Source organism: Canis aureus, chromosome 28, assembly GCF_053574225.1.
Source record: "Canis aureus isolate CA01 chromosome 28, VMU_Caureus_v.1.0, whole genome shotgun sequence".
NCBI classification, from domain to species: Eukaryota; Metazoa; Chordata; class Mammalia; order Carnivora; family Canidae; genus Canis; species Canis aureus.
The window spans coordinates 30437785-30450350 of NC_135638.1; the positions used below are offsets into that span (position 1 = coordinate 30437785).

Consider the following 12566-nt stretch of genomic DNA (forward strand, 5'->3'; position numbering starts at 1 on the left):
AGGTTGAACTACGTTCCCCCTCATCAAAAAAGGTATATTTCCATCCTAACTTCTGGTACCTGGTATGAATGTGATATTATTTCAAAATAGGATCTTTCCAGAAAGAAGTCAAGATAATGTCAGCCAGGAGTAGAGGCATGAGCAGAATCTTCTGAGAAGATTCTGAACCTCCAGGAAGGAACCAACCTATTGATGCCTTGGTTTTAGACTTTTAGCCTCCACAACTGTGAAAGAATGAATTTCTGTTGTTGTAAATCATCCAGCTTGTCGTATTTTGTTACAGCAGCCCTAAGAGTCGGATGCAACACTGATGGATTTAACAAATACTGTTAAGACTCTATTACCCTTCAGTATTAGAACGAAAAAGATTTCATTCTTGCCCTCCTAAAGTTTACAGTGTGGTGGGAGAAACAGACATTAATCAAATAGTTCACTATGAAAGTCCAAGGGGCCTCCTCTCCTTTTGCCCCAGTTGTGAGAGCAGAAATGAACTCATAGTCACTCTTTATTCCTAGACCCTAGCATAGTGCTTGAAATATTATATTAAAGTTTAATTAAAGGTAGATCACATGAAGCTTGGTTATCTCGTGATCAGTCTGCCGCAGCATTGTATTCAAAACAGCAAGGCCTCCAAAAGCCTTAAATATAATGATATAGGTCTTGAGGCAAGAATCCTGGAGAAAGTGGCAAGGGGTGTGTGGGGTGGGGGGCGTACATTGCAAAGCACACAGCAAGATTTCCTAAAAGTCCGACTTAGGATTTTCTTCTTCAGAGCAGCAGCTCCAAATTCCTTACCTTTCACCTGCCTCCCTCTGGAGGTTTGCCCCAACTCCTGGTCTTTTCTCATGCAAAGGAATATGACCTCTCTTGGCTTCTCAAATATGGTTCTGCTTAGATACTGGGAGAAGAGAGAAGCTATCTGATATTTAGACTTCATTCTTTGTGTTTCTCATGGATTTGTGAATTACCATATGAATGAGCAAACAGCCAACTCCAAGGTTTCAGGTCTTCGCTTTCTGCCAAGTAGGAATGATTCTGAATTATTGAAGCAGGCTCAGAACTCTAACACTATGCAAGAGCCCTTCTCCTAGGGCAGGAAATTAACCCATCCATAAAGGATCTCCAATGATCCAGTGTCTTACGGGGTGGTAAGCACTCTAGCATTTTCCTCTGTTTGGCCTCAGCTGACTGCCTGGTCAATGTGCCCTGTTGGAGGCCAGAAGGAAGAACCCTGGACCTGGGATATACAGGTATGGACACCTGGGGAAGTCCTTCCACTTCTCTCCCTCTCAGAGCAAGCTCCAGGTCATGGTCAACTTAGATTATAGGCAAGATCAAAAAGAGCAACCAAAGAGCAGAACCTCCTTTTGGGAATCTGCAAGTTCTTCGTTAACCAGCACCTCGTCAAGCTCCAAGCTCATCAGCGTTGCTTTGATGACAGGTTGCTCAGGAGACTCATGGAGCAGCCAGCACCCATAGAAGAGCAATGACCTGGATACCACTCTCAGCATTACTGGACCCACCAGAAGCCAAGTGGCCAGTGGGGAAATCTCAAATCCTACCATCAGGGAAACGCACTGAAAGACTGCAGAACTTCTAGAACGGGGCTTGACATGACCTGACGCCTCAATTATCCTCCTCACAGTAAATTCATTCAGGATGAATTTTTTTTTTTTAAGATTTTATTTATTCATGAGAGACACAGAGAGAGAGAGACAGAGACACAGGCAGAGGGAGAAGCAGACTCCAGGCAGGGAGCCCGATGCAGGATCAATCTCAGGACCCCAGGATCACGACCTGAGCCGAAGGTTAGATGCTCAACCGCTGAGCCACTCAGGTGCCCCCAGTATGAATTTTGATGTCATATATGCAATACTTCCATAAGAATTACCATGATGATTAATTAACATATCATTAATCATCTTTATTAACCCATTATTAACTAATCAATCTTTTTTTAAGATTTTATTTATTTATTCTTGAGAGAAGAGAGAGGCAGAGACACAGGCAGAGGGAGAAGCAGGCTCCACGCAGGAAGCCTGATGTGGGATTTGATCCCGGGTCTCCAGGATCATGCCCTGGGCCGAAGACAGGTGCTAAACCGCTGCGCCACCCAGGCTGCCCTCAATCTATCTTTAAAGTGAAAAGTTAACAATCAATTCATAGTACTTGGATCCTCAAGCCACTGGCAGAGCCTTTATTATAATTATTTACTAACTGTGCAAGGTATTTTTGAATACATGTATTCACAGGTTTCTTCCTGTCCCCTATCTATACATCACTGCTGCCTTGCCAAATAGATTTGTCTAATCAATACCTCAGTGTCCTTATCTTTAAAGATGTCACCTTGTGTTTGCAGCAGTTAGTCCATCAATACACGTAAAGATTTCTGAGCTGCTTCTGTAGCAGTGAAATGTATCATACATTCATTTATACCACATTCATCTCAAGGACCATCCAGATAGGGAAAACATCAGGATCTTTTCTATTAAAGCATGAAAATACTCTCTTGATTGCTTAACACACCTTATCACTGTGTGGTCGATTCGCCAATAAACAAAACCATATTTTAAAATGTGGATGTTAGAATCAGATTACTTTGAAGGGAATGATATTTTAAGTCCTAGGACTTGTTATGAGCCTGTTTAGTGTATCACCTCAAATATCCTGATGACAAATGAAAAATGAAAAACCATGCAGATATTTGTCATATTCTTACCGGACAATGGATACTGTAAATATACATAGCCCATCAGTTCTCTGTCACAAGGCGTGGAGAGAGACACAACACACCAATGCTGGAGAAACATATTCAGAAAGGAAACCCAAAATGGTAAATCACCGGAGTGTTGACACTTCTTGAACTTGACCTTAAAGGTCTCAACAGCAAAGGAGAGTTATTTTTAAATGGGCCAAACTATAAATTTAATTTATGTGGGGTCTTGAGATATGGACAAGTAAAGGTGACATACATATATAATTATGAGTCGGACAACTCATTTGATTCATTTTATTAATTCCACTTCAATTTTTGACATTTGATTAGCCGTCTCTGTATTTAATTCCCAAATCCCAAGAGCAAATGCCTAACATCTACTATGTTTGTGTGTGTGTGTGTGTGTGTGTGTGTGTGCGTGTGTGTGCATGTGTGTAGAACACAACCTAACATAGGGTAGTGAGTAGTTTATTGTAAAGTACAGGATCCATATTAATGCACATCCTTGTTGACTTTTATCAGGAAGACAGGGTGAGTCTCCTTGAGATATTGTTTGTCTCACTCATGGGTGTGACAGCATGATATATACGATCTATCATGCTCATTTCCTTCATACGTTCTTTGCCCTATTGGAACAGGCACGAGATGATGGCAATCTCATGAAAATGCAACATGATTTGTTTATTACTGAAGGTTTATTTAAGGCTGTCACCATGACCTGTATCCATTAGTAACCTCACAGGTTCTTAAAGCGACACTAGCGACAATACTTGATGTTTTTTTAATTCTACTGAGCTTTGGGGAAAAGCCCCTGCAAAGGAGGTTTCTTTGCACCCCTTCTCTGCTGCCTTTCCATCCCTTTTGAGATTTATTTTTGAATTTTATCCACCTTTCCACAAAAGGCTTTCAGGACTATATAAGCCAGTGTTACACAGTGAGGCACTCTACAGAGAATAAAAATAAAAGTACTCTACAATCTTTTTCAGTGAGACTGAGTTCCTGGGATTCGACCTGATTTTGAAATGTTTATTTACTTCCATGGGGAAAAAAACCACAAATCTGGCTGAAAGCTGTGCTCTTGTTTTCTCATGTCTACTAAACCAAATCCATCACGTGTAGCAGAGCAGTCCCTGTGCTTCCTGCATCCTCCAGGTTGCAAGCAAGTGTAGTTTCTGGGGCATTTCTTATGAACACTGTATGGGATACACCCGGTGCCTGTGGCATCCGGCAAAGAATTTAAGCATCTGACCAACCGCTCCCTGGGAAAAACAGCTGCATGGATGAGAAGATGAATTGGGCAAGTCCTTAAAGAGCATTTTAGGATCAAGGCCTTCCCTTTCAAAGCACAAGCCCAAAGCTCTGGCCTCAGCCGTCCGTCTGGATGACATAGACAGGTGCGGCAGTACCTGAGGATTGAACTTGCAGCCCCGCAGAGCATAACTCTGTTCAAAATCACGTTCAGGGTCTGCAAACAGATGCATAAAGCACTGTGTTCTTAAAGTGTTTTCATTTCAGCATGAAAGTGTTTATAGTGTCCAGACATATGAAACTAAGCAGAAGACAGGTACATCCATTGTGAACCAGGGCTCGCACACAGCAATGATGCTTCAAAGACTTGAGTGTACCTTGTAATTTACCCAGGATTCAGCAGTTAGGTTAGGGACACACACACACCCCCCACGGAGACCTCACCCCACGAAGCCCTGCCACCACGAAGCACACCAATTTTCCTGCTAGGGAAGAAGAGCCTCCGGCTTTTCAAAACAGAAGTCATTCTGGAATACCAAAATACACCGATGGCTGAATTAATTCTCTCACCTTCTGTATGAGTTTGTAAGGGCTGCTGTAACAAAAGATCACAAACTGGGTGGCATCAACATTAGCAGGAATTTACTGTCTTACAGTTCTGGAGGTAAGATGTATGAGGTCTGGGACACCTGGGTGGCTCAGGGGTTGAGTGTCTGTCTTCGGCTCAGGGCGTGATCCTGGGGTCCTGGGATCGAATCCTGTATCAGGCTTCTCACAGGGAGCCTGTCTCCCTCTGCCTGTGTCTCAGCCTCTCTCTGTGTGTATCTCATGAATACATAAATAAAATCTTTTTTTTAAAAAAAGTACAAGGTCAAGGTGTCAGCAGCTTTGGCTCCCTCTGAGGGCTCTCTGAAGGGAGGGTCTCTCTCTGTGGTGTAGAAATGGCTATCTTCTCTGTGTCCTCACATGGTCTTCCCTCTGTGCCTGCCTGGATCCTAATCTCCTTTTCTTACGAGGACACCACTCCAGTTGGAATAGGGCCCACCCTCAATGACCTCATTTAACTTAATCACCTCTGTAAAGACATTGTCTCCGAATACCACCGCCACATCCTGAGGTAGCAGGGGTTAGTCAGGACTTCAACAAGTGAATGGGGGAGGGGGCACAATTCGGCCCATAACACCTTCCTGTAGGTATTTCGATGTCAGACAGCACAACCTTTTAGACATCTTGTTTCTGTTTTTTTGCATAGAAGAATAAGACAAACAAATTAACCATTGGGTTTGGGGGAACTAGTGCATGCCCGGGTTTCTTTGCCAACTCCTTTAAACTCAGTAGAATTTTTAGAAAACCCACCAAATACTGTATTTGACCAGAACTAGAAAACCACAGCACTAAGTGGGGATAAACCAACATGCAGGTGGGTAAGTGCAGGACAGGGTGCCCAGAATCACCTGCTGGCTGCTTAGCCAAGACTTGCAGAACATGAAATGAGAGCAAGACCATTCCCACAGGGACCTATCCATCAAAACCATCTGAATAAGAATAATACCAAGAAGACGGAGTGCCTGGGCGGCTCAGTCAGTTAAGCATCTGCCTTCAGCTCAGGTCATGTTCCTAGGGTCCTGGGATCGAACCCTGCATCGAACTCTCTGCTCAGCTGGGAGTCTGCTTCTGCCTCTTCCCCGGCTTGTGTTCTCTCTCTCTCTCTCTCTCCCTCTATCTCAAATAAATAAAATCGTTAAAAATAAAAATACCAATAAGACATGAACTACAGGGCCAGGATATTCAGACGAGCTTGCCTTGGGTTACCAGATGGAAGAAAGATGGTTCTACCTGGAAAATGGACAACTTGACAAAATAGCCTTTGGTTTTTTCCTCACACCTCTGACTGGCAAAGAGGAAGGTTCTCAGGCAGGCCTCCAAGAATGGGATTTTTGCATTAAACACAAGCTCAGGGGGATCCCTGGGTGGCGCAGCGGTTTGGCGCCTGCCTTTGGCCCAAGGCGCAATCCTGGAGATCTGGGATCGAATCCCACATCGGGCTCCTGGTGCATGGAGCCTGCTTCTCCCTCTGCGTCTCTCTCTCTCTCTCTCTCTGTGACTATCACAAATAAATAAAAATTTAAAAAAAATTATTAAAAAAATAAAAATAAAAAAATAAACACAAGCTCAGTAACAAGACCATCTAGCACCACTCAGTCTGCTTTTCTTGCATCGAATGAACAATATAGCTGAGGTCTGAATCTTGCTCAGAAGATAAAATGGTCTTAATAATCTTCAGAGATTTGTAACCGAGCTCGTGCAAAAGAACTATAAATTATGTTCCCAGTCTGGCTACTCGTCCTTTACACTTCTTTTCTGTACCAAAATCTGAAGAACATGCTTAGAAGCAATGGGGCATGGAGCTACAAGGGAGCAGGAGAGGTTTCCTGTTCAGGAGAGGGAGGAGGATGGGGAAAATGGATTATTACCACTGTTTGAACCACAGGACTTGGTGAAGAAAGTCCCATTTTTCAAAGAAGGTTCTAAGATCTTGTTTGAATTTATTAATAACAGGGTGGATTTAATGTTGAAATCCTCCTGAGAGGGGATCCCTGGATGGCTCAGCGGTTTAGCACCTGTCTTTGGCCCAGGGCGTAATCCTGGAGTCCTGGGATCGATTCCCAGGTCGGGCTCCCTGCATGGAGCTTCTGCCTCTGCCTCTTCCCTGCTTCTCCCTCTGCCTGTGTCTCTGCCTCTCTCTCTCTCTCTCTCTCTCTGTCTCTCATGAATAAATAAATAAAATCTTAAAAAAAAAATCTTCCTGAGAAAGCACAAAATAGACCATCCCAAACTCAGCAAAAAGCCTAAAACACCATCTGTTGCTCTGTTGAACCATTTGACTGGGCTGGGGGAGGGAGAGGAGATGGCTGACAAATTGGAAGATGCTCTGAGACACACAAATAACCGCTCTGAGGCCTCTGCTTGGGAACCTAACGGAGAGAAAAGGAACTTCCTGGGTGCCTGGTTGGGTTGCCTGGATCTTAGAAATGTGTGAAAGCATGGAAATGGCACGCTTCCACAACTTTACGGAAGCAGGAGAGATTAAACAAAGGTGTCAGAAAAGTTTGGAACGAGGAATACTTTAATGCTGCTGCTTTGAAAGGATTTCCTTCCCAAAACGCACACAGCCATCATTTCACGGTGGTTTATTTATGAAACTATTAAATCGAAAGTACATTTAAACCAGCCTCTGCAACAAGGCCGGCCTGGCGGTCGCCCCTGCCTCCCCAGAATTCAGGAGTCTTGGTGGGGGGGGGGGGGGGATTTTCCTGCAAACAAAATGCTCTTTAAAATGCAACACATGGCAAAATGCAGCATTGTCTTTATCTGGGACATCATGCCTTTGGCACCAGCCGCACTGTCTCTAAACATCAGTGTCCTCTTCAATCGGTAACATGCATGAGCAGAGAATGGCTTTTGGTAACGAAGGGATGGCCTCCCGGATCTGCCGGGCAAACAGCAGTTTGATTAGATCATCTGGCCTCTAATAGCCAGGAAGGCAGCCGCAGAACACTCCAGACCAAAGGTGTTGGCTGGCTTTGCAGCCGGAGCGGAAAACCCTCCTCCAGCCTGCACAGCAAATCTCCCTGCGCTGTCCCCGCGACTTCAAGTTGACCCACAACGACGAAGCCCGAGGGAGCAGTTAGCACACTAGCTGAGAGCGTCGCCCGGGCTGTGATTTCCGCGGTGACCTGTGCGCTGCGGCCCCACTGGCTGCCCGCGGAGCCGGCCGCGGTGCCCGGACCGGCCGGTAGGTGGCGCGCCAAGCCACCGCAGCCGCTTCGCCCCGGCGAGGCGGGCAAGGATCGCGATTCATAAAAAGAATAAATTCTACTTGATGAACAATAATAATAAAGGAAATGGAGTACTGGGCACCATAGAGATGAAATTTTAAAGCCCCGAAATCAAGTTATTTGAGATTATTTAATTTAATTTACTAAATTTGAATAACTGTGCGATGTAATGATGCATGGCAGGGCATTTAGGTTTTATAGCTTCTAAATGCTTCTCTTTAGGGTGATTGCACTCAGTGGCACCGTCGCCAGAGAACTCTGTCCCCATCTCCAAGCTGTGTAAACAAATTGAGGAGAGAATGATTACACGTTGGGAAAAAGGCAAGGAGAATCTTATTGAGAGGAGACAGAGAGAGACAGCCCCCCAGCTACCAAATATCACCCCTTTTCGGATCACAAACTACCTCCCAAGTACTCAAAGACCAACAGCAAAGGTTGTATTCATATTAGCACAACAGCAGAACCCAAGCTAAGCACTGTCCAGGTGCTTCTTGAAGTAAGATCCTAGTAAATCGTAATAAGACAATTAGGATCTCTAGCAACCTTTACGTTCACGTCTCTGGGTTTTAAGTTGGTGAATGTACACGTCTAATAGCTCCTCAACCGACAAATTAGGGCACTGCAAAAATCTAGGAATTGATCCGTGAAGATTTTCCGCAAGCAGAGGTAAAGAAGGGTCCTTTGATAAAAATGCAGCCCCACATTCTCGTCAGCGTAGCTCCAGTGCACACATTCTACATTTGCAAAATGTGCGTGCCTAGCTGCATCAACATAGGGAGCTGCACACACGCGAGTATTAATTCAAATATGTGTGAGTGTGTGCGCATAGACGGGTATATAGATGCTGTCTGTGCACCACTCTTCTCTATTGTTTTCAACATAACTGGTTTTGGCACCCGCTCTGTAGCACTTTGGAAGGGCCTTCATTAGCACTGGGATAGTATCCAAAAGGAATCCAGAAAAATCAACACATGGCTGCTCTTGTTCTCACGATAAATGACAGCTTTGGTGGAAAACAACAACAGTCAAGAAGCAAAACAAAAACCAAAAAGCAACAAGAGTAGCAATAACATGAACAGAGGAAGTCAGACATCACTAACTCAGATTTTTTTTTAATTTTAATTTATTTATTTATTCCATTTTTACAACTTTCTTCCTTTCCCACTAAGCCTCGGGGTCCTTCCCCGCAATTAAAAATATAAATAGTGAAAGTATCTTCGGGACCCTGGGGCGGGGGGGCGGGGAACAACCGTGCGGGCTTCTGTCTCTTCATCGACACAGACATGCTTATTATAATCTTAAAATTGTGTGAAAGCGTGTAAGTGGCCCACTTGTGTGATTTTATTGGTATGGTGTGACAAAAAGCTGCCCATTAAACTATCTCAGCCCCTCCAGACTGAAAGGTGTCCCCTGAAACATCCACACCAATAGAGCACAATTCTTTGGGACCAGAGGTCTGAAGAGATGAGCCTTTTTTAGAAAACAGAACCTCCCTAGTTACTTGAACGTCTTCCCTCAGAATCCTAGATACGAACTCTTGGGTCATTCAGATGCCACAAGAATGGGAAGGGAAAGCAGTAATCTCTAAATTAGTCAACAACTTCACAACATCCAATGTGTATGTGACTGTACCCTCACACCGTGGCTTAACAGGTAGATAATAAATCACACTTCAAAGAAAAGCAGTCGGGGCACCCGGGTGGCTCAGCGGTTGAGCATCTGCCTTTGGCTCAGGTCGTGATCCGGGGTCCTGGGATCGAGTCCCACATCGGGCTCCCTATAGGGAGACTGCTCCTCCCTCCACCTGTGTCTCTGCCTCTCTCTGTGTGTCTCTCATGAATAAATAAATAAAATCTTTTTTTTTTAAAATAAAGAAAAGCAGTAGTCAAACTATAGAAGATTCGATTCAAAGAATTGATTCCTTTGTACTTCGGCTGTCAAAGCAATAGTGGGAAACAGAAGTGTGTGTGGCCCTTTAAGGCCGGTGGCTCTGCCCAGGACACCAGACATCCAGGGGGGGACCCCCGGTGGGTCTTCAGAAAACAGAGGTTATGGTGCTATTCAGTCCCCCCCATCAGCCCCCTGACTTCTCTTTCCTCGATTTCTCAGATTCTGTGAGTTGTTCGTACTGGAGGGTCTTGAAATTTTTCAAGGAAAAGAGGAAAGTGATGAAATGATACTATGAAGAGGAGGGGGAGGAGGAGCCCTGCACGATGCTGGAGGTGAGGGTCCAAAGGAGGAGAAAGCTATGCGTGAGCAGGTGGCAAGAGGAGCATCCGAAGGAGCCAATCTTAAGCCTCCGACATGCTAGAAGGGTGGCTCTGGAGGGATACAAAATACAGGAACGGCCTGAGACGTAGATCCCAGCAGACAGGGCGCAACGCGTCTCCAAAGTAATCCATTCACTCCACAAACGTGGATTCTGTTGTGACGGGCCCCCTGTTAAGCACTAGGCATCCAAAGGTGAACACGGTATTCCTTCTCGAGGCCTTTCTGATGTAGAAGCATGACCACCATTTCGTCTGACTTTTAACCCCATCAGTGCGTGTAATCCAGGGGGCAGAGGCTGAAACCCTATGGGTCTGTGCACAGGGAGGACACCGAGCCCCAGGGCCCGAGGGTGCTGTGTTCTGGCAGCACCTTTAGCTGTCTTCCCTTCTCCCCCTGACCACTGCACACTGAGCACAGACCCCCTCGGGGGCTCGGGAGCTATCGCATATGCAGCCTAAGTATCTGTTGACAACAGTTCATCCTTCGAAGCAGCTCCATTTCACCCTATTGCTGATAATTATTATGAATAAGCTAACACAATCTCATGTTTGACAGAACTGTCTCACTCCCCAAGAAGGGCCAGAAAGCCGATTGAAAGGTTTCCAAAAGGAGGAAAGATTCCAAGTAGAACCGTGGCTACTTCTCAACAGCCTTTTCAATAGCCCTTCTCTCTTTCGTCTCCCCCAAGATGAGGAGAGAAGCAGCCTGGCGTTTGGCAGGGAGACCAATGTCAACACTCTATATTTACTTATTTATTGGCAGTTTGGAAGGCAGCCACCATTTATGGTCCTTCATTCCCAAATAGAGGGAGCGATGATTCCTGCCAACAATGTCTCCACGCTACCTGACTGCCCTCTCTCTACACAAGCCAAGAGGGGAATGGGTCCAGGACGTTCACTGTTGGCCACCATATTTATAACACTTTTAATGCTGCCTGTACTCTAAAGGACCCCAACTGGAGAAGATAGTGGGCTACAACTCCCTGACATTAACCATGTGGTTGAGCTCTCACAGAAGCAAGGTTTTGAAAGGCAGAAGCTGACTCTATCCGTACCCAGCCACACAACCCCAATATTGATGTTCTCTTTGGAGGTGTGATGTAAAGACCTTGGAGAGAGTCCCAAAGTGTTTCACGGACACATGGATGGTGATATGTTTGGGAAATTGTCCTCCTGAGAAAAGACCAAATAAATTGGGATTTGTTTGGGGAGCAAAAAGAGACAGCTAGGATGGGAACGTAGGCCATAGAACTGTCTTTTAGAATGATATCGGGAGAGTGAGATTGTCTTTGAATGAGACCCAACAGAGGTTTTCAACTTCTAGCACAGCTAGAACAAGAGAAATCAGAACATTTAAAAACCAGATGGGCCATTAGCAAGAATCTGGTCTAACCTCTTCATTTAACAGATGATGCAGTTTATTCTTTAGGAAAAGATTCTAGACTAGATGTAGGTCCCCTAAGTCTAAATAGAGTGCTAGAGTCACTTCTCATAAGTGTCTCATAAGAAGAGTCACTTCTCATAAGACAGTGACACAGACACCAGAAAGATGAGCCTAGACATCATCAAAAGCACAGACACATGTCACCAAAAGCACTCAAACCACAAATTAAATTCTAGATCAAAGTAAGCAAGTTTGTTCAGTCAGGAGCACAGCACACCCCGGGTCAGGAGTCGAGAAATCCTGATGATGGGAGAAGACAGCTCTTAGTGGGCTGCCTATCATACTGCTTTTGAAAGCAACCTGACTGTGGCAATAGGAGGCAGAGCAAGTTCGACCAGTCGAGGGCCTCGGAGAATGTCGTCTTCTTAATTGCTGGACCAGGCCTAGTTATGAAATCCCAGCAGCCTTCTAGACAGGCACTCAGCTGCAACTTCCCAGGTTGTCCACACTCATGGGCAATTTCATGGGAAGCAGGTTGTGGACACACCGCATAAACTACGAATGCTCAGTTGGCCTCCACCATGGCTGCAGCATGAAATTTCCCGTTTGCTCCACAACCTCCAAATTCGAAGCGAAATTGCCACCAGCTGTGCTTTCAGCTTTCTCCACTGCAAATGAAGAACGAGACATCTTTGATGATAATGTGGGTGGAGGAAAATTTAGGGAAGCCCTCCTCCACTGAGAACTAGTCAAGGTTGACCAAAGTCAAAGTCAACCATACCCCAGGAGTTGTCATCCACTCTCAAAGATGACATCCTGTGGATACGGAGTCCATTAGCTGGAACAGTGAGATTGGACTGGAGGTCCAAAAAGACGAGAGTTCTCATCTTTCCACTAAGATAGTACGCAATCAAGATATAAGTGTGTCCGCAGGAGAAAGGTGACCTGGACGTTGTCAGCAGGTTAGACATTAATTACTGAGGCAGAAATGAAGTAGGTGACAGGCCTTTGGCTTCTGAAACTCTTCACTCTCCTTTTCACCCTATATTTTATGCACACCACTCCCTCCACCATTCCCAACCCATTTTCCACCCCTATCTGGTTAACCC

General features: G+C 45.1%; 1 protein-coding gene across 7 annotated transcripts in view; it reads right to left on the bottom strand.

Annotated features, from left to right (window-relative positions):
* LOC144300597 (uncharacterized) overlaps positions 1-12566 on the bottom strand; it is a 112774-nt gene that overhangs the window by 15893 nt on the left and 84315 nt on the right. For 4 of the 7 annotated variants that reach the window (XR_013367355.1, XR_013367376.1, XR_013367372.1 and 1 more), the window contains one exon: positions 7920-8078. The exons of the other annotated variants lie outside the window; for them this stretch is intronic. Coding sequence is in view for 1 of the 4 variants with exons in the window: in XM_077876842.1 (XP_077732968.1) it covers positions 8037-8078 (42 nt within the window). In the remaining 3 variants the exon portion in view is untranslated. Of the gene's footprint in view, positions 1-7919; positions 8079-12566 lie in introns of those variants that run through there. 7 annotated transcript variants of the gene reach the window in all.